The sequence below is a fragment of the Tachyglossus aculeatus genome, chromosome 1, assembly GCF_015852505.1.
Source record: "Tachyglossus aculeatus isolate mTacAcu1 chromosome 1, mTacAcu1.pri, whole genome shotgun sequence".
Lineage (NCBI taxonomy): Eukaryota > Metazoa > Chordata > Mammalia > Monotremata > Tachyglossidae > Tachyglossus > Tachyglossus aculeatus.
The window spans coordinates 139,679,413-139,698,357 of record NC_052066.1 but is presented as its reverse complement, the minus strand read 5'-3'; the positions used below and the strand labels follow the sequence as shown (position 1 = coordinate 139,698,357).

General features: G+C 46.4%; 1 protein-coding gene across 1 annotated transcript in view; it reads left to right on the top strand.

The window, feature by feature from the left end:
* Window positions 1-18,945, top strand: part of DHX57 (DExH-box helicase 57) — a 90,750-nt gene that overhangs the window by 6,533 nt on the left and 65,272 nt on the right. Inside the window, exons 3-8 of the mRNA XM_038756095.1 lie at window positions 1,866-2,024; window positions 5,015-5,209; window positions 7,595-8,448; window positions 9,620-9,789; window positions 14,055-14,176; window positions 17,445-17,640. Of these exons, the coding sequence (XP_038612023.1) occupies window positions 1,866-2,024; window positions 5,015-5,209; window positions 7,595-8,448; window positions 9,620-9,789; window positions 14,055-14,176; window positions 17,445-17,640 (1,696 nt within the window). The remainder of the gene's footprint in view (window positions 1-1,865; window positions 2,025-5,014; window positions 5,210-7,594; window positions 8,449-9,619; window positions 9,790-14,054; window positions 14,177-17,444; window positions 17,641-18,945) is intronic.

Genomic DNA, 18,945 nt, shown 5'->3' with positions numbered 1-18,945 from the left:
TCCCCACAGCACCTGTATATATGTATATCAATCAATCAATTGTATTTATTGAGCGCTTACTGTGTGCAGAGCACTGTACTAAGCCCTTGGGAAGTACAAGTTGGCAACATATAGAGACAGTCCCTACCCAACAGTGGGCTCACAGTCTAGAAGGGGGGAGACAGAGAACAAAACCAAACATACTAACAAAATAAAATAAATAGAATAGATAGGTACAAGTTTGTATGGATTTATTACTCTATTTTATTTGTACATATTTATTCTATTTTATTTTGTTAATACGTTTTGTTTTGTTGTCTGTCTCCCCCTTCTAGACTGTGAGCCCGCAGTTGGGTAGGGACCGTCTCTATATGTTGCCAACTTGGACTTCCCAAGCACTTAGTACAGTGCTCTGCACATAGCACTCAATAAATACGATTGAATGAATGAATGAATGGGGAGGTTACAAGGTGATCAGGTTGTCCCACGGGGGGCTCACAGTCTTCATCCCCATTTTACTGAGGCCCAGAGAAGTGAAGTGACTTACCCAAAGTCACACAGCTGACAATTGGCGGAGCCGGAATTTGAACCCGTGACCTCTGACTCCAAAGCCCAGGCTCTTTCCATTGAACCACACTGCTTCTACCCTCGTCATCATCATCATTAGAGCGCGAGCTTTGGAGTCAGAGGTCATAGGTCAAATCCCGGCTCCGCCAATTGTCAGCTGTGTGACTTTGGGCAAGTCACTTCACTTCTCTGTGCCTCAGTTACCTCATCTGTCAAATAATAATAATAATGATGGCATTTATTAAGCGCTTACTATGTGCAAAGCACTGTGGAACTGGGACTTTGTCCAATCTGATCAGCTTGCATCTACCCAGTGCTTAGTACAGTGCCCGGCACGGAGCGAAAACCATAAATAATAATAATAATGATGGCATTTATTAAGCGCTTACTATGTGCAAAGCCCTGTCCTAAGCGCTGGACAACAACAACAAAATAGGTCTTTATTGAGGGTCCCACGGGCCCAAATCCGAATGCTACTTGGGAATTATCGTTCAGTGAATTCCCAAACGCTCCAAGGTTCAGGCACCTATGGTGTCCATCGTGTCTCCGTCAAATCAAGAAGCAGCGTGGCTCAGTAGGAAAGAGCCCGGGCTTTGGAGTCAGACGTCATGGGTTCAAATCCCGGCTCTGCCAGTTGTCAGCTGGGTGACTTGGGGCAAGTCACTTCACTTCTCTGGGCCTCAGTTACCTCATCTGGAAAATGGGGATTAAATCTGTGAGCCCCACGAGGGACAACCTGATCACCTTGTAACCTCCCCAGCGCTTAGAACAGTGCTTTGCACATAGTAAGTGCTTAATAAATGTCATTATTATTATTATTATTATTAAATCGAGCGGAGGCCTGCTCGTTTGGCTGGCTTCCTCCTCTTCGCCTTCCTGCCCTTGAGATTTGTTTTCTTTTGGAAGAACGGGTGTCATTCATTCATTCAGTCGTATTTATTGAGCGCCTGCTGTGTGCGGAGCACTGTACTAAGCGCTTGGGAGGTACAGGATGGCAACATATAGAGACGGTCCCAACCCAACAGTGGGCTCGCAGCCTAGAAGACGGTGACTTTGTCAGGCCGAGTGTCTGGAACAGAGACGGGAAGAGGCGTCTCTCTTGCTCCCCAGTCCATCCGTGGGAAAAAATCTGTAGAAAGGATTCAGAACCAAGTGTGGACAGTTGGATTGGAACTGGGGCATCTAACGAATAAAGTCAGCAAGGCAAAGCAACGAGAAAGTGCCAGAGACGTGTTCCGGCGAAATCTGTAAATTTTACCTTCAAGGCAGTCGCCAATTCGGATCGAAAGTGCGATTTTTCTTCTTTTTTTTCCTTTTAGACCCAGCAACAGTGCCAACAAGAGAGGAGGCGAAAAACCCAAACGGAGGCCGGAGGCCAAGACCCCCCTGCAGACCCTCCACATGACTTCGGAAAATCAGGAGAAAGTGAAAGCCCTTCTCCGGGAGCTCCAGGGACAGGAGCTGGAGCCTGGATCCGAGTTAGTTCGCTTTATCTCAGCCCGTTTTCAGTCATTCCTACTTCATTCTTTCAATCGTATCTGTTGAGTGCTTACTGTGTGCAGACCACTGTGCTAAGCGCTTGGGCGAGTACAGTGTAACAATAGACAGACCTATTCCCTGCCGGCAGTGAGCTTACAGTCTAGAGGAGGAGACAGACACTAAGGGGCTCCCAGACTGAGCCCCTTCCTTCCTCTCCCCCTCGTCCCCCTCTCCATCCCCCCATCTTACCTCCTTCCCTTCCCCACAGCACCTGTATATATGGATATATGTTTGTACATATTTATTACTCTATTTATTTATTTTACTTGTCCATATCTATTCTATTTATTTTGTTAGTATGTTTGGTTTTGTTCTCTGTCTCCCCCTTTTAGACTGTGAGCCCACTGTTGGGTAGGGACTGTCTCTATATGTTGCCAATTTGTACTTCCCAAGCGCTTAGTACAGTGCTCTGCACACAGTAAGCGCTCAATAAATGCGATTGATGATGGTGATGATAATATAAATAAGCAAATTGCAGGTATAAGACAGATATTTACTGCAAAAATAAGTGTACTTTTAAAGAAATTACATTTGTTAGGGAAGAAATATTGTGAGTGCAGTGAATGTCTTCTGGACCTGCTGCGATGAGAAGTCGAAATGGTGGGCTAGTTGACGACAAATGTATTTGCTTTCATGGCGATTTTTCCAGCTGCCTTGTTTAAACCTTCTATATTTGGCAAGACCTTCGGGTAATGTTGCCAGCTTGTCCTTCCCAAGCGCTTAGTCCAGTGCCCTGCACACAGTAAGCGCTCAATAAATACGATTGAGTGGATAACGTTGCAACTCAGTTTTTTCTTCCAGGCCACTGCCATTTTGTGTTCTGAAATTGTTTCACAAAACTCCTCCCGAAGAGTTGTAGGAGGAACGTGAAAGGGAATCGGTTTAGCAGATAGAAAAGGCATTCCACCCCAGCGGAGAGAGCTAATTGAGTGCCTTTGATCAATCAATCCAAGGTATTCATTGAGCACTTACTGTGTACAGAGCACTGTACTAAGCGCTTGGGAGAGTACAATATAACAGAGTTGGTCGGCACGTTCCCTGCCCACAGTGGGTTAACAGTGGCTCTGCCAACCGTCAGCTGTGCGACTTTGGTCAAGTCACTTAACTTCTCTGGGCCTCAGTTCCCTCATCTGTAAAATGGGGATGAAGACCGTGAGCCCCACGTGGGACAACCTGGTCACCTTGTATCCTCCCCAGTGCTTAGAACAGTGCTTGGCACGTAGTAAACGCTTAACAAACACCATCATTATTATTATTATTAACAGTCTAGAGGAGGTGCTTACAGTCTAGATCTTCAAAATTCATTCAGTCGTATTTATTGAGCACTTCTGTGCGCAGAGCACTGTACTACAGCGTGGCTCAGTGGAAAGAGCCCGGGCTTTGGAGTCAGAGGTCGTGGGTTCAAATCCCGGCTCCGCCACTTGTCGGCTGTGTGACTTTGGGCAAGTCACTTCACTTCTCTGTGCTTCAGTTCCCTCATCTGTCAAATGGGGATGAAGACTGTGAGCCCCCCGTGGGGCAACCTGATCACCTTGTAACCTCCCCAGCGCTTAGAACAGTGCTTTGCATATAGTACGCGCTTAATAAATGCCACTATTATTATTATTATTACTCAGTGCTTGGAAAGTGCAATTGAAGCAGTTGGAAAATGCAATTCAAAATGATGATCAGGAGTTTCTTCTTGACACGGAGAGGAGTGGGCAACCATTGGAGATTTCTGAGGAATGGGGAGACGTGTACAGAGCCACGTTTCAGAGATTTTTAGGGAGAAAACCCACTCTTTTGTGGCAGAATATTTCAGACAAGATTTTGCGAAGGTGAAAGAGAGCCCAAAATTCATTCATTCAATCGTATTTATTGAGCGTTTACTGTGTGCAGAGCACTGTACTAAGCGCTTGGGAAGTACAAGTTGGCAACATATAGAGACGGTCCCACAGTGGGCTCAAATGACTTTTAGGTGGTAGTTGTGGAGGTCCACAAAGTGCAACTTCATGGACTGTACTTTCTCCAGCTCTAGTGAATCTTTAAGATGTGGGGCCCAGAACTGCACACAGTATTCTGATTGTGAGTTCCATGTTTTAATAGAGTGGGAAACCTTTGCTTTTGGTTGTTTTTCCCTGCCCATCCCGATGCCGCCCGGCAATCAGTTGACCGTTTTGGCCTGCCCGGCGCGTTGAATCTGCCGTTTTTCAGTCTACTCATTCAACTCGACGAGGTAGTCCTGCCGTGGAACCCCGCTAGCCACGAGAGTTTAGTATCTGCGGATTTTGAGATTTCGTCATCATCATCATCAATCGTATTTATTGAGCGCTTACTATGTGCAGAGCACTGTACTAAGCGCTTGGGAAGTACAAATTGGCAACATATAGAGACAGTCCCTACCTGCCTATTTCACTGCCGCGTCCTCTTCCACATCATCATCATCAATCATATTTATTGAGCGCTTACTATGTGCAGAGCACTGTACTAAGCGCTTGTACTAAGCGCACATCACTGAAGATGGCAAGCAGAACCGGCTCCAGCACCGATCGCAGGAAAACTCCAGTAGTTACACCTCTCTATCCTAAAAAAAAGGCTGTTTCACCCTCCCCTCTGTTCCTGCCTTTTAGCCCCTTCTCATCCAAGACAAAACACTCCCTTCAATCTCGTCATTACATCATCTCTACGAAATTAGGGGGGGCCTCTTGAACGCGGCAGCATGTGTGTAGCCTAGGTCCCCTCAATCCACATATTTGTTGAGCGATCCTTCAGAAAAGGCGGTCAGATTAGTAAGGCCTGTTTTCCCCTAAGCCAAACCAGGTTGACTTATGATTTTTTTCCTACGAGCCGATGAGGTCTTTGCTTAAATGGTTCAGAAAACCCGTTGGGGTCTGAAACGAGCTGTGGCGCGAGTGAAGCTCTAATAGCGTGTGACCGTTTCTTTTGACAGAGAGGGGGCTTCAGGAGAGGACGAGGAGGAAGAGGAGGAGTCCGACTATTGCGACGATGAGCCGAACTGGTCAGCCAGCCAGGAAACTTCCCGAGTTCCCGATCACGCTCGCCTGGACCGTGCTGGCTTTGCCCCCGTGGAACCCCGAATCCCAGAATTTGAGGTTTCGCCTTTTGCCATTCAGAAGCTTTCCAGGTGAACCCTTTTTGGCATTTTTTCCTAGTGTTTTTTGCACTGTGTGCTCCGCACTGTACTAAGCGCTGGGGTAGATACGAGCTAATCAGGCCGGACCAAGTCCGTGTCCCACATAGGGCTCACAGTCTGAATCCCTGATTTACCGATGAGGTAACTGAGGTCCAGAGAAGTGAAGTGACTTGCCCGGGGTCACACAGCAGAGAAGGCCCCAGACTGAGCCCCTTCCTTCCTCTCCCCCTCACCCCCCTCTCCATCCCCCCCATCTTACCTCCTTCCCTTCCCCACAGCACCTGTATATATGTATATACGGTTGTACATATTTATTACTCTTTTCATTTATTTATTTATTTTACTTGTACATATCTATCCTATTTATTTTATTTTGTTAGTATGTTTGGTTTTGTTCTCTGTCTCCCCCTTTTAGACTGTGAGCCCACTGTTGGGTAGGGACTGTCTCTATGTGTTGCCAATTTGTACTTCCCAAGCGCTTAGTACAGTGCTCTGCACATAGTAAGCGCTCAATAAATACGATTGATGATGATGATGATGATGAAGTGGCAGAGCCGGGATCGGAACCCGGGTCCTTCTGACTCGCAGGCCCGAGCTCTATCCACTAGGCCACGTTGCTTCTCATTTATTTAAAAATATAAAAACGGTCAGCGGCTGATAACACCGAAGGGAGTCCGCCCATCCTCTCCGGGGAACTTTCCAATCGCGGGTATTGCAGGAAGGACGGGCAGTAGATTAGTTCAACTGTACCAGGAGCCGCAGTGATGTCAGGGAGGGAAGAGGAGGAAGAGGGTTAGGAGCTGAGGGAGAGGAGCATGCCACACTTCATCCTCTGTGGGCGACTAGCTCCTCTTGTGATTGCGGGGGCTTCCGTATTCCCAAAATCCAATTCGAAAGTAGGCTACTTATCCGCCTCCCTAAATAGAAACTGGAGCAAATTTCCGAAAACCGAGCGGTTCGTTTGACTGAGACCCTAAGCCTTTGGAGTTCTGTCCCAGTATGTCCTAAAGGAATTGTGATTCGGAGCCCCTTTTTAGCTTGTGACCTCTTTAAAGCCTTTCTGCAATGATTCAGTGACTTCAGACCAGTTCCTTGTGGGCAGGTGGGCCCGTCCTGTACTGAAAACCCCCCATTTTGATTGTGACCCTTATGTCTCATCATCATCATCATCATCAATCGTATTTATTGAGCGCTTACTGTGTGCAGAGCACTGTACTAAGCGCTTGGGAAGTACAAATTGGCAACATATAGAGACAGTCCCTACCCAACAGCGGGCTCACAGTCTAAAAGGGGGAGACAGAGAACAAAAGCAAACATACTAACAAAATAAAATAAATAGGATAGATATGTAGAAGTAAAATAAATAAATAAATAGAGTAATAAATATGTACAAACATATATACATATATACAGGTGCTGTGGGGAAGGGAAGGAGGTAAGATGGGGGGGATGGAGAGGGGGCGATTGATTGGTCAGGAGGCTCAGTGATGGAAAGCCTCCATGGATTTACCACGTGTATATATGTATATCGCCTGTATATATGTATATATGTTTGTACATATTTATTACTCTATTTTACTTGTACATATCCATTCTATTTATTTTATTTTGTTAGTATGTTTGGTTTGGTTCTCTGTCTCCCCCTTTCAGACTGTGAGCCCACTGTTGGGTAGGGACTGTCCCTATATGTTGCCAACTTGTACTTTCCAAGCGCTTAGTCCAGTGCTCTGCACACAGTAAGCGCTCAATAAATACGATTGATTGATTGATTGAAAGACCTCAGAAAACTTCCTGTGCTAATCTTTTAATGCTGAACCGACTTGGAGATTAAAATAGTCAATCATGTTTATTGAGCCCTTACTACGTGCAGAGCAAAATAGTCAATCATGTTTATTGAGCCCTTACTATGTGCAGAGCAAAATAGTCAATCATGTTTATTGAGCCCTTACTATGTGCAGAGCACTGTACCAAGCTCTTGGGAGAGTACAGTAGAGCAATAAACACATCCTCTGCTCACAGCGAACTTACAGTCCAGCGGGAGAGGTAGACATTAATATAAATACATAAATTATAGATACGTATGTAAGTGCTGCAGGGCTGGGAAGGGGAATAAAAGGAGCGAGTCAAAGTGGCGCAGAAGGACGCGGGAGAAGAGGAAAGGAGAGCTTAGTCAGGGAAGGCCTCGTGGAGGAGATGGGCCTTCAGTAAGGCTTTGCGAGGAGGGAGAGGACAGTAATTTTCTGTTAAATATTAGGAGGGAGTCCTCCTTTCTCCCTGCCACCCCCGCCCCAGTCGAAGGAACCGAATGCATTCACGGCAGTCTGGTTTTACAGAAGCCATGCCTCTCAAGTTTCCGTGCCGTGTTCTGTCCCCTAGATACGGTTTCGACGCCGAGCGCTGCCAGGCCGCCCTGAGGTCCTGTGATGGGGACGTGGGCGCGTCGTTGGAACACCTGCTCTTGCAGTGCTTTTCGGAAAGATACGCGGAGAGGATGAAGATCTCTGAGGCAGCCGTCTGCGTCAGTCAGGCCGAGTGCCTGGAACAGAGACGGGAAGAGGCGTTTGCCCTCCGGTCCATCTGTGGGGAAAAATTTGTCGAGAGGATTCAGAACCAAGTGTGGACAGTTGGATTGGAGCTGGGGTATCTAACGAATAAAGTCAGCAAGGCGAAGCAAAGGGAAAGTGCCAGAGACGTGGCCAAGCAAGTTTCCGGCGAAATCTGTAAATTTTACCTTCAAGGCAGTTGCAGATTTGGACCGAAATGCAAATTCAAGCACGAAACGCCCCCGAAGCAGCCAGCCGGAAGAGCGGAAGGCTTTGCAGACGATGCTCATCTTAGGTCGAATGGCGACACCTCTTTTTTATACGAGCTGGAAATTCGATTTTCCAAGAACAGCAAATATCCCTTCCAGGCTCCCCTGGTGGCATTTTATTCTACCAACGAGAACCTACCTCTGGCTTGCCGTTTACACATTTCCGAGTTCCTCTACGAGAAGGCCTTGACGCTTGCCGAGACTTCGGAACCGGTCGTTTATTCCTTGATAACGTTTTTAGAGGACGAATCTGAAATGGTGAAGTTACTAACAAATACCCATCACAAGTACAGCCTTCCTCCCGTCAACCGCGCGCCGACGGTTCCTCCGCTTCCCAAAACGAGCGTAGCAGCGAGTCGCAAACCGGTGATTCCGCAGAGTTCCTTTGTTTCCAGTCGGGTGCCGGACGGTATGTTACGTCTCAGGTGTACCATTCTTTGGGAATCCTTAGAGCAGTGGATTTAATGACAATTGATGCATTTTCCCAGGTCTTCCATAGGTTTCGTTACCTCTTCTTGGACAAGACATTTGGTTTTCTTGCCGCAGTAAGTCTGTGAGCAAAGTGGGTATACTTTTTGCTACCTTTTGAAGACTGGGTTCGAGAAACCAGTTTCGCGGCCTCTGGTACGGAAACCTGGAATGCTTTCCCTGAAAGTATTTCCTTAATTTGCCCTACAGATCAATTTAACTGAATTAATTGGCTTCGGATCTTTTGAAAAAGTTGAGATGACTATGTCTAATTTTGAATATATTTCTGATTTTATGGGAAATCACTTAGCAGCATGTTCACCAAAACAACTAACTATCAAATGAATGTGTCCGGCCGGACTTCAAAAGTGATATTTTCCTTTTTTCTTCCCCAGCTGCTGTTACAATGACCGTACACGATCTAGCCTTGTTTACCCCCGCCGATGCTAAAATTTTGAGCTATTAGATTTAATTGAGCCCCATCGATGCTTAAAGACCTATGTGATAAAAACTCTCGTGAACCTTATTTTGTGGAAGGATTAAGGTGGGGTAAGGACCAGGCGGTATAAGGAGTAGCATCAGAGTGACGTGACAGGTTAATATTGCAACAATAAAATTTCCCCTCATTCATTCATTCAATCGTATTTATTGAGCGCTTACTGTGTGCAGAGCACTGTACTAAGCGCTTGGGAAGTACAAGCCCTCGTGAGAAGCAGTGTGGTTCTAGTGGAAAGAGCACAGGCTTTGGAGTCAGGGGTCATGGGTTCGAACAGAGCACTGTACTAAGCGCTTGGGAAGTACAAGCCCCCGTGAGAAGCAGTGTGGCTCAGTGGAAAGAGTCGTGGGTTCGAATTCCGGCTCTGCCAATTGTCAGCTGTGTGACTTTGGGCAAGTCACTTCACTTCTCTGGGCCTCAGTTCCTTCATCTGTAAAATGGGGATTGACTGTGAGAACCTAATCTCCTTGTAACCTCCCCAGCGCTTAGAACAGTGCTTTGCACGTAGTAAGCGCTTAATAAATGCCATCATCAATATTATTACATTGTTTAAGGGTGTTTTTCTTCTCATTAAGAAAGAGGTCGTTCTTAACAACATTTCTTTGTGTCTCTAAAGTCAAGAAAGAGTCGGAACCCGAGGAGGAGGAAGAGGAGGACGAAGGGCCAGGACCCATGGTGGTGGAGAACGAAAGCTACGTGAACCTCAAGAAGAAGACTTCCAGGAGAAATGACCGGCCAGCCAAATCCGTCCACGTTGAGAACGCCAAAATCTGCAAGCAGTTTCGGCTCAAACAGGTAGGACGCGATCAAAGAGGATGGGCAGCCCTGCCTGAAAGATAAGCGTTTTGGACTTCCTTTCCCGCCGGATCGTTGATTCGCCGTGACCCCGAGTCCTTATCCTCACTTATTTTGTTTGCCCACAAGTCAGAGCACTAATCCACGCCCCCTCTCCATCCCCCCCATCTTACCTCCTTCCCTTCCCCACAGCACCTGTATATATGTATATATGTTTGTACATATTTATTACTCTATTTTGCTTGTACATATCTATTCTATTTATTTTATTTTGTTAGTATGGTTTTGTTCTCTGTCTCCCCCTTTTAGACTGTGAGCCCACTGTTGGGTAGGGACCGTCTCTATATGTTGCCAATTTGTACTTCCCAAGCGCTTCGTACAGTGCTCTGCACATAGTAAGCGCTCAATAAGTGCGATTGATGATGATGATGATAAAGCGCTCAGTGAAATCAACTGTTGGATGAATTCGAAAGCGTACGAGTTACCGGACGATTCTTCAGAAGCCGGATACTCTGCGCAAATTCCTTTTTAAGCATCCTTGTACTGCCACAGGTCCCTGCTTATTTGCAGACTGTTCTATCATTATTTTGAAGTTTTGCGGTGGAGGGCAAGCCCAGCTGCCCGCCAGCCCGAAATCCCGAGGGAACGTCCTTCCTAGCGATGAACGCTAATCAGGGCCAAGTCGCTCTGACTTGAGCGTGGCCTGGGGGAGGTCATGGAGGTCACTGGTCATCATCAATCGTATTTATTGAGCGCTTACTATGTGCAGAGCACTGTACTAAGCGCTTGGGAAGTACAAATTGGCAACATATAGAGACAGTCCCTACCCAACAGTGGGCTCACAGTCTAAAAGGGGGAGACAGAGAACAAAACCAAACATACTAACAAAATAAAATAAATAGGATAGATATGTACAAGTAAAATAATAGAGTAATAAATATGTACAAACATATATACATATATACAGGTGCTGTGGGGAAGGGAAGGAGGTAAGATGGGGGGGATGGGGAGGGGGACGAGGGGGAGAGGAAGGAAGGGGCTCAGTGTGGGAAGGCCTCCTGGAGGAGGTAAGCTCTTAGCAGGGCCTTGAAGGGAGGAAGAGAGCTAGCTTGGCGGAGGGGCAGAGGGAGGGCATTCCAGGCCCGGGGGATGACGTGGGCTGGGGGTCGATGGCGGGACAGGCGAGAACGAGGCCTAACGGTGAGGAGATTAGCGGCGGAGGAGCGGAGGGTGCGGGCTGGGCAGTAGAAGGAGAGAAGGGAGGTGAGGTAGGAGGGGGCGAGGGGATGGACAGCCTTGAAGCCCAGGGTGAGGAGTTTCTGCCTGATGCACAGATTGATTGGTAGCCACTGGAGATTTTTGAGGAGGGGAGTAACATGCCCAGAGCTTTTCTGGACAAAGATAATCCGGGCAGCAGCATGAAGTATGGATTGAAGTGGAGAGAGACACGAGGATGGGAGATCAGAGAGAAGGCTGGTGCAGTAGTCCAGATGGGATAGGATGAGAGCTTGAATGAGCAGGGTAGCGGTTGGGATGGAGAGGAAAGGGCGGATCTTGGCAATGTTGTGGAGCTGAGACCGGCAGGTTTTGGTGACGGCTTGGATGTGAGGGGTGAACGAGAGAGCGGAGTCGAGGATGACACCAAGGTTGCGGGCTTGTGAGACGGGAAGGATGGTAGTGCCGTCAACAGATATGGGAAAGTCAGGGAGAGGGCAAGGTTTGGGAGGGAAGACAAGGAGTTCAGTCTTCAACATGTTGAGCTTTAGGTGGCGGGCGGACACCCAGAGGGAGATGTCCTGAAGGCAGGAGGAGATGCGAGCCTGGAGGGAGGGGGAGAGAGCAGGGGCAGAGATCTAGATCTGGGTGTCATCAGCGTAGAGATGACGCTCTACAAGGGTCACGAGACCCTCCAACCTATCTGTCACTCAGAATGGCCAAAGCGCTGTGCCTCAGTTCCCTCACCTGTAAAATGGGGGGATTAAGACTGTGAGCCCCACGTGGGACAACCCGATCACCTTGTAACCTCCCCAGCGCTTAGAACAGTGCTTTGCACATAGTAAGCGCTTAATAAATGCCATTATTATTATTATTATTATTCCTCAACCCTTGTGAGTTAGTATAGACGGGGGAAACTGGGACTCAATAAGGTTAGGCGGTCTGCCTGATGTTCGCCAGATTGTCAGATGGGAGCTGGGATTAATAATGACGGTATTAAGCGCGTACTATGTGCGAAGCACTGTGCTGAGCGCTGGATTGACGCCCTGGTCTTCCGATCCTCCCTCGGAATCTCTGTCCGCTAGAGCCAGGATGGCCGGGAAGCCGTCGGGACCTGTTACTCTCCTAAGGCTGACCCGTGGTATGTTGCCAACTTGTACTTCCCAAGCGCTTAGTACAGTGCTCTGCACACAGTAAGCGCTCAATAAATACGATTGATGATGATGATGATGATGATGATGATGATGAAAGACCCAAACCCCTTTGAAGGGGCCAGATGGAGAGCTGGAAAGGCGGCTCGGGCGCTTGGTGTAGACGATACGCTCCTAGAGCGGAGGTGATGAGGAGGAGAGGAATGGGAAGGGAGGCTGGGGGATAGCGAGGCCGGTGGGAAAAAGAAAGAGGGGGGCGGGAATAAGAAATGAGAGAGGAGGGGACGGGAGTCGGTATGGGTTGGAGGCTAGACAGGTCCGGATTGTGGCATAAAATGGAACAAGGGTGTCGGAAGGAAGGACAGTCAGCCAATCGTATTTATTGAGCACTTCACATTTGTAGAGCGCTATACTGAGCACTTGGGAGAGTGCCGTATAACAATAAATGGACACATTCCCTGCCCACGACGAGCTTACAGTCTAGAGGGGATTTTTAAGGACTTGAGGAAAGCCAATGTGGAACTTATTCTAGCAGCACTTAGCAGTGGTTTGTTTTACTTCCAGGGCAGTGAGGGCGATTGTTGAAACTCTAGCCTCAGCTTGTTCTCAGCCATCTATTTCCCTAGAAAAAGAAATTTCCCTAGAAAAAGAAATTTCCCTAGAAAAAGAAATTACCCTAGAGAAGCAGCGTGGCTCAGTGGAAAGAGCCCGGGCTTTGGAGTCAGAGGTCATGGGTTCAAATCCCGGCTCCGCCAACTGTCAGTGGTGTGACTTTGGCCAAGTCACTTCACTTCTCTGGGCCTCAGTTCCCTCATCTGTCAAATGGGGATGAAGACTGCGAGCCCCCCGTGGGACAACCCGATCACCTTGTCACCTCCCCAGCGCTTAGAACAGTCCTTTGCTCATAGAAAGTGCTTAGTAAATGCCATTATTATCATTATTATTATTATTATTATATCAAATATTAATATTAATATAATATATTCATATGTTTATTATTTATGTTTATTTTTTATGATTGTTGTTTATATTTATTGTTTATATTTATATTTATGTATATTTGTATGTGATATAAAATATTACTATTAAATGTCTTTAATGATTAATAATAATAATAATAATAAGGTATTGTGGGCTGTAATTGCCGGGTGTAAACTACCCTTTTCGTACCATCTTTTAGAGGGCAAGTAAATCAGGGAGAGGGTAAAGTTTTTCAATCCACAGTCCTTTTAGACTGTGAGCCCACTGTTGGGTAGGGACTGTATGTGTTGCCAATTTGTACTTCCCAAGCGCTTAGTACAGTGCTCTGCACACAGTAAGCACTCAATAAGTACGATTGATGATGATGACGGATAGGACCGTAACCACTGGATTTCTTAGGAGGCAATAGTTGCAGCAGTGCCGTCCTTCGGCCCGAAGGCACGTGCTACCACTCTTGCAGCGCGGCTTTCACGAGAGAAACCTGTATATATGCACCTGTATATGCACCTGTATATATGTATATATGGTTGTACATATTTATTACTCTATTTATTTATTTATTTATTTATCTTACTTGTACATTTCTATCCTATTTATTTTATTTTGTTGGTATGTTTGGTTCTGTTCTCTGTCTCCCCCTTTTAGACTGTGAGCCCACTGTTGGGTAGGGACTGTCTCTATGTGTTGCCAATTTGTACTTCCCAAGCGCTTAGTACAGTGCTCTGCACATAGTAAGCGCTCAATAAATACGATTGATTGATTGATTGATTGAGAAACCGTGGTAATCCGTGTTTGGCGAAGGGGAAGGGGGGAAAAAATACCCGGAAGACGAAAGCGTCTCCATCTACTTCCTGGCGGCGCCGTGGGGAAAGCGATGGCGGGGCGGCCTGATGGTGAAACGAACCGTTGTCGTTCCAGGCGTCCAGGCAGTTCCAGTCAATCCTGCAAGAAAGGCAGTCACTCCCCGCGTGGGAAGAGAGAGGGACCATCCTCGACCTGCTGAGCAAGCGGCAGGTGCTCGTCGTGAGCGGGATGACGGGGTAAGGACGCGAAATATTCCCGGGGGACGGTGCCGTCAATCCCGGTGCGGCCCGGGGCCTCGGTGACCCACAGGAGCGGCGTGCTGTGATGGGAAGAGCCCGGGCCCGGAAGTGGGATCTGATCCCGGCTCCGTCGCGTGCCTGCTCTGGGACCCTGAGCCCACTGTTGGGTAGGGACCGTCTCTATATGTTGCCAATTTGTACTTCCCAAGCGCTCAGTACAGTGCTCTGCACACAGTAAGCGCTCAATAAAGACGATTGATGATGATGAAGTCCCGTGACTTCTCGGTGCCTCAGTTACCTCGTCTGGAAAATGGGGATGAAGACTGTGAGCTCCTGGGGGAACAATTATCTTGTATCTAGCCCGGTGCTTAGAACGGCACTTGGCACCTAGAAAGCACTTCACAAGCACCGTAATCATTATTATTGTTATCCGATATGAAATCCGAAAATAATACCGGTGTCGATCCGGGTCAGTTGAACCATTTTAGACTGTGAGCCCACTGTTGGGTAGGGACTGTCTCTATATGTTGCCAATTTGTACTTCCCAAGCGCTCAGTACAGTGCTCTGCACACAGTAAGCGCTCAATAAATACGATTGATGATGATGATGATGAACCAAAAAGCACTTAACGGATGAAATGTACTAGAAGCCATGCTGCTTCTAGTACACGCCCCTGGGAGTCAAATGGACCTTGGTTCTAATCCCGGCTCCGCCATTTGTCTGCTGCGTGACCTTGGGTAAGTCACTCTACTTCTCTGTGCCTCCCTTCCCACATCTGTAAAATGGGGATTAAGACTGTAAGCTGCACGTGGGAAGCAGCCTGGCTCAGTGGAAAGAGCCCAGGCTTTGGAGTCAGAGGTCATGGGTTCAAATCGCGGCTCCGCCACTTGTCAGCTGTGGGACTTTGGGCAAGTCACTTCGCTTCTTTGGGCCTCAGTGACCTCATCTGGAAAATGGGGATGAAAACTGTGAGCCCCCTGTGGGACAACCTGATCACCTTGTAACCTCCCCAGCGCTTAGAACAGTGCCTTGCATGTAGTAAGCGCTTAACAAATACCGTCATCATGATTATTATTATTACTATGTCCAACCCGATTCTCTTGTAGAAGCAGCATGGCTCAGTGGAAAGAGCCCAGCTTGGGAGTCAGAGGTCATGGGTTCAAATCCCGGCTCGGCCAATTGCCAGCTGGGTGACTTTGGGCAAGTCACTTCAGGTGAGGGGAGGAGCCAGGACTAGAACCCAGGTCCTCCGACTCCCAAGCCTGTGCTCATTCCGCTAGAAGCAATGTGCCACTTGTCTGCTGTGTGACCTTGGCCAAGTCACTTAACTTCTCTCTGCCCCAGTCATCTGTTCTAGGAAAATGGAAGTTCAGACCGTGGGACGTGAACCGTGTCCAACCTGATTAGCTTGTAATAATAATAATAATAATAATGATGGCATTTATTAAACGCTTACTATGTGCAAAGCACTGTACTAAGTGCTGGGGAGGTTACAAGGTGATCAGGTTGTCCCATGGGGGGGCTCACAGTCTTAATCCCCATTTTACAGATGAGGTAACTGAGGCCCAGAGAAGTGAAGTGACTTGCCCAAAGTCACACAGCTAAGACAGATAGCGTCAAAAAAATAAAAATTAGGCCTCACTGCAGCAAAGTCGTCAAGCCCAACTCATTTTAGTTTTGATTGTAACTTGCAGATGTGGGAAGACCACCCAAAATAAAAAAAATCAGGCCTCACTGCAGCAAAGTTGTCAAGTCCAACTCATTTTGGTTTTGATTCTATCTTGCAGATGTGGGAAGACCACCCAAAATAAAAAATCAGGCCTCACTGCAGCAAAGTTGTCAAGCCCAATTCATTTGAGTTTTGATTATAACTTGCAGATGTGGGAAGACCACCCAAAATAAAAAATCAGGCCTCACTGCAGCAAAGTTGTCAAACCCAACTCATTTTGGTTTTGATTATAACTTGCAAATGTGGGAAGACCACCCAAAATAAAAAAATCAGGCCTCACTGCAGCGAAGTTGTGAAGTCCAACTCATTTTAGTTTTGATTCTAACTTGCAGATGTGGGAAGACCACCCAAAATAAAAAAATCAGGCCTCACTGCAGCTAAGTTGTCAAGCCCAACTCATTTTAGTTTTGATTGTAACTTGCAGGTGTGGGAAGACCACCCAAAATAAAAAAATCAGGCCTCACTGCAGCGAAGTTGTCAAGCCCAACTCATTTTGGTTTTGATTCTAACTTGCAGATGTGGGAAGACCACCCAAAATAAAAAAAAATTAGGCCTCACTGCAGCAAAGTTGTCAAGCCCAACTCATTTTCGTTTTGATTCTAACTTGCAGATGTGGGAAGACCACCCAAAATAAAAAAATCAGGCCTCACTGCAGCAAAGTTGTCAAGCCCAACTCATTTTCGTTTTGATTATAACTTGCAGATGTGGGAAGACCACCCAAAATAAAAAAAATCAGGCCTCACTGCAGCAGAGTTGTCAAGCCCAACTCATTGTAGTTTTGATTCTAACTTGCAGATGTGGGAAGACCACCCAAAATAAAAAAATTAGGCCTCACTGCAGCAAAGTTGTCAAGCCCAACTCATTTTCGTTTTGATTCTAACTTGCAGATGTGGGAAGACCACCCAAAATAAAAAAATCAGGCCTCACTGCAGCAGAGTTGTCAAGCCCAACTCATTGTAGTTTTGATTCTAACTTGCAGATGTGGGAAGACCACCCAAAATAAAAAAATTAGGCCTCACTGCAGCAAAGTTGTCAAGCCCAACTCATTTTGGTTTTGATTATAACTTGCAGATGTGGGAAGACCACCCAAAATAAAAAAAATCAGGCCTCACTGCAGCAAAGTTGTCAAGCCCAACTCATTTTCGTTTTGATTATAACTTGCAGATGTGGGAAGACCACCCAAAATAAAAAAAATTAGGCCTCACTGCAGCAAAGTTGTCAAGCCCAACTCATTTTAGTTTTGATTCTAACTTGCAGATGTGGGAAGACCACCCAAAATAAAAAAATCAGGCCTCACTGCAGCTAAGTTGTCAAGCCCAACTCATTTTAGTTTTGATTGTAACTTGCAGATGTGGGAAGACCACCCAAAATAAAAAAAAATCAGGCCTCACTGCAGCAAAGTTGTCAAGCCCAACTCATTTTAGTTTTGATTATAACTTGCAGATGTGGGAAGACCACCCAGAATGAAAAAATTAGGCCTCACTGCAGCAAAGTTGTCAAGCCCAACTCATTTTGGTTTTGATTATAACTTGCAGATGTGGGAAGACCACCCAGATCCCTCAGTTCATCCTGGATGAAACCCTGAAAGGACCCCCGGAGAAAGTGGCCAACATCATCTGCACCCAGCCTCGCCGGATTTCCGCCATTTCCGTAGCCGAGCGTGTGGCCAAAGAGAGAGCGGAGAGGGTCGGGCTCACGGTCGGGTACCAGATCCGGTTAGAAAGCGTCAAGGTCTGTATGTTGCCCTCCTTCCTTGGAGACTTTGGTTCTAAATGTGCACTTAGTATCAATCAATCGATCAGTCAATCGTATTGAGCGCTTACTGTGTGCAGAGCACCGGACTAAGCGCTTGGGAAGTCCAAGTTGGCAACGTATCGAGACGGTCCCTGCCCAACAGCGGGCTCACAGTCTAGGAGGGGGAGACAGAGAACAAAACAAAACATATTAACAAAATAAAATAAATAAAATAGATTCATTCATTCAATCGTATTTATTGAGCGCTTACTGTGTGCAGAGCACTGTACTAAGCGCTTGGGAAGTACAAGTTGGCAACAGATATGTACAAGTAAAATGAATAGTAGCCAAAGGTGTGCCAAGCGCAGATTTGGCGCTCCTTTGAGAGACTGGCCTGACCTCCTTCCCTTCCCCACAGCACCTGTATATATGTATATATGTTTGTATATATTTATTACTCTATTTATTTTACTTGTACATATTTATTCTATTTATTTTATTCTGTTAATATGTTTTGTTTTGTGGTCTGTCTCCCCCTTCTAGACTGTGAGCCCGCTGTTGAGTAGGGACCGTCTCTCTATGTTGCAAACTTGTACTTCCCAAGCGCTTAGTACAGTGCTCTGCACACAGTAAGCGCTCAATAAAGACGATCGAATGAATGAATGCCATCATTATTATTAATAATATTATCAGCTTGCTCCTCTGCACACAGTAAGTGCTCAATAAATACAATCGAATGAATGAATGCCATCATCATTATTATTATGAATATTATCAGCTTTGCCCCAGATCCCTAGGAGTTGCAAGAATGGAGTGAAAATTAAAAAAATTAAAATTAAATTAAATTAAAAATTTAATTAAATTAAAAATTAATGTATTAATTTTTATTAAAAATGTATTTTTTGAATTTCCTCCCCGGGGGTTATTTAATTTGTTGGCATGTAACACAGTCTGAAAATAAGGTTGTGCATAGGGGTGAAATAACCCTACAGATGACTTACGGACAACGGGATGCCATCGTGCTTGCCGTAAGTCTCTTGAATTAAGGGGTCAATTTAATTACGGTTCGCTTTCGCACAGGTTCTCAGTTATGCCCTCATTTAAAACCCTTCCCTAGTGAGCCTCGAGATGGTTTTAAGGTGAGGTAGGGAAGCATCAACTCCTGCTTGGAACAGTGCTTGGCACATAGTGAGCGCTTCACAAATACCATCATGATTATTCTACCCACCGCGTCTTGATGGCCAAAGCAAATTCCACAACTGCGGAGGAGGCGCCAGGAGTAGAATCAATCAATCCATCGAT